The following is a 1,956-nucleotide window of genomic DNA, read 5'->3' as shown; positions in this document are numbered from 1 at the left end:
CTCAGGAATATATAGACGCGTCCAACCCTGCCTATGTCCTCTTGCCTGGGAGTCCAGGAACTGGGATGTGAAGGTCAAGTCACTCTGCCCACCCCTCCACCCCCACCCCCAGCTCCAGCCTTCGAAAAGAGGAGGGAAGGGACCAGACTGGGGGGTCTTACGGTACATTGATGGTATCTTCCTCCATGAATTTAACCAAACTGCCCCTTGAGGAGAGTGGGAGTCCTTTGTTAGTGACGATCCGGTTCATGGACTTGGGGTTGTGAAAGTCTGTCTGTCTTTGCTCGCGTACATTTAGAATGTCGCGGTTTTCCTTTTTCACCATGGCCTCCTCCCCGTCTCCCACTTGATGGAGCGCCTTTGATGCCATCTGGTTTGCTTGGGACCACGGCTGTCGCTGCGCAGGACAACCGAGTTGTCAGGAAGCAGAGAGAAGCTGTGGCTACAGAGGACCAGCCCTTGGTTGGGGTGGGACGGGGGTGCAGGGAGCTGACTTCATAATCCTTGGCCACTGTAACAATTGGAGGCTGGCCTCCCCTGGATAGGGGCCACCCCTGATGTGGGGCCTGTGAGACCAAGGCCTAGGGTGGAGCCAGGGGAAGGACTGTGTAGCCTCTTTGGCCCGTCCAGTTCGAATAGTCCGCTAGTGTAGTGACCCTGCCATCTCATCTCTGCGGAGCTCGGCCTGGGTCACACCTGGGCCCTTCAGAACTGCCCTAGGAAGGAGGAGAAGGCAGACGGGGCAGGGAGGGAGGCAGCATTGGCATGGGCCTGTGGTGTGGGGGACTTTGTTGTGGATGCTGAAGCTCTAGGATCAGAGGTTCCCAATTGTACTTGGCCTGCTTCTACCTTTTCAGGAATCCCCCCCACAAAACCCTGTGTTCCCCACCCCCCTGAAATCTATCTACCTTCTTGAAGCCAACAAACAGATACGTGATCACAATGAACCCACAGTCCACTAACTATGACAAAGAAGTGTGCTAGCACCCGCCAGGGTATCTCACCATCCTGCAGTCCTGGGCTCTCAACACCGATGATGACTAATGCTCAGGCAGAAGGAAAGCGCAGCGGGCCCACCATTACATCCTAGCAGGTTAGATCGCTAGAATCCTAAATGTGCCCCACGCCCCCTTCTTCCCAGTTCCTTTACGTACTGAGTGACATTGGTGGGTACCACAGATGGCCACGAAGAGCACCTTATTTCTGCTCCCCAAGAAACGACTGTTACCATGGGAAAGTGTGTGAGCCACTCGGGGAGGGAGGGGCGGGAAGGGCGGGAAGTTAACCCGCACTGGCTTTGCACTGACATGCAGATGGAGGGCCAGCTGTGGACTTGCTAGCAGCGGGACCTTTGGTTTACTTGCTCCCACCGTCCATTGCCTCATGTGTGAAACCGGAAGAAGAGAGCGCCTAACTCGGACCGTGGAGCCAGAGCACGGACAGCTGTTTCATTTCCTCCAAGGCACAAGCAGAGAGAAACACACTTGGCCACGGAGTCGATTCGTGGGGACTCTATAGGGCGTGGGAGGGGGAAGGGGAGGAGGATTGTCCCCGTGGGGTTTCTGTAAATCTTTAGGGGAGCAGGAAACAGCTGGTGGCGTTGGACTGCTGACCTTGTGGACCGTGCCACCAGGGCTACTGGGATCAAGCAAAGCCCTCTGAAAAGACCAAGCCATGGTGTGTGTGTGTGTTTTATATAGTCAAGGTCATTGGAAAGTAGAGACGTAAAGGTGCCTCTGAGAGCCATCGTCTATAAATGACCCGATTTACCTATTCGATGACTTCCCCATCGTCTGTGTTTCCCTCACCAAGGGGTTTGTGTCTCTTGTTTAACTTTTTGTACCTTGTACCCAGCATCTAGGATGGGGGCTCTTCGGTATTGGGGGGAGGGTTGGGCTGGGGGGACGGACAAGAGGGGTTTACGAAAGAGGTCGGGAAGGAGCTGAGGCGGGGGCG

At 55.3% G+C, this 1,956-nt stretch overlaps 2 protein-coding genes across 2 annotated transcripts in view; one reads left to right on the top strand and one right to left on the bottom strand.

Moving 5' to 3' along the window:
• The window catches only part of FNDC8 (fibronectin type III domain containing 8), a 6,532-nt gene extending 6,162 nt beyond the window's left edge, over positions 1-370 (bottom strand). The window contains exon 1 of the mRNA XM_004706965.1: positions 162-370. Coding sequence (XP_004707022.1) covers positions 162-370 — 209 coding nt within the window. The remainder of the gene's footprint in view (positions 1-161) is intronic.
• Positions 371-1,862: 1,492 nt separating this feature from the next.
• Positions 1,863-1,956, top strand: part of RAD51D (RAD51 paralog D) — a 16,239-nt gene continuing 16,145 nt past the window's right edge. Inside the window, exon 1 of the mRNA XM_045300009.1 lies at positions 1,863-1,876. Within this exon, the coding sequence (XP_045155944.1) occupies positions 1,863-1,876 (14 nt within the window). The remainder of the gene's footprint in view (positions 1,877-1,956) is intronic.

This window comes from Echinops telfairi, unplaced genomic scaffold (genome assembly GCF_000313985.2).
Source record: "Echinops telfairi isolate 266 unplaced genomic scaffold, ASM31398v2 ScPeMD7_7458;HRSCAF=8496, whole genome shotgun sequence".
Lineage (NCBI taxonomy): Eukaryota > Metazoa > Chordata > Mammalia > Afrosoricida > Tenrecidae > Echinops > Echinops telfairi.
Note: the sequence above shows the minus strand (reverse complement) of the source record. Positions and strands in the feature narration are given on the sequence as shown.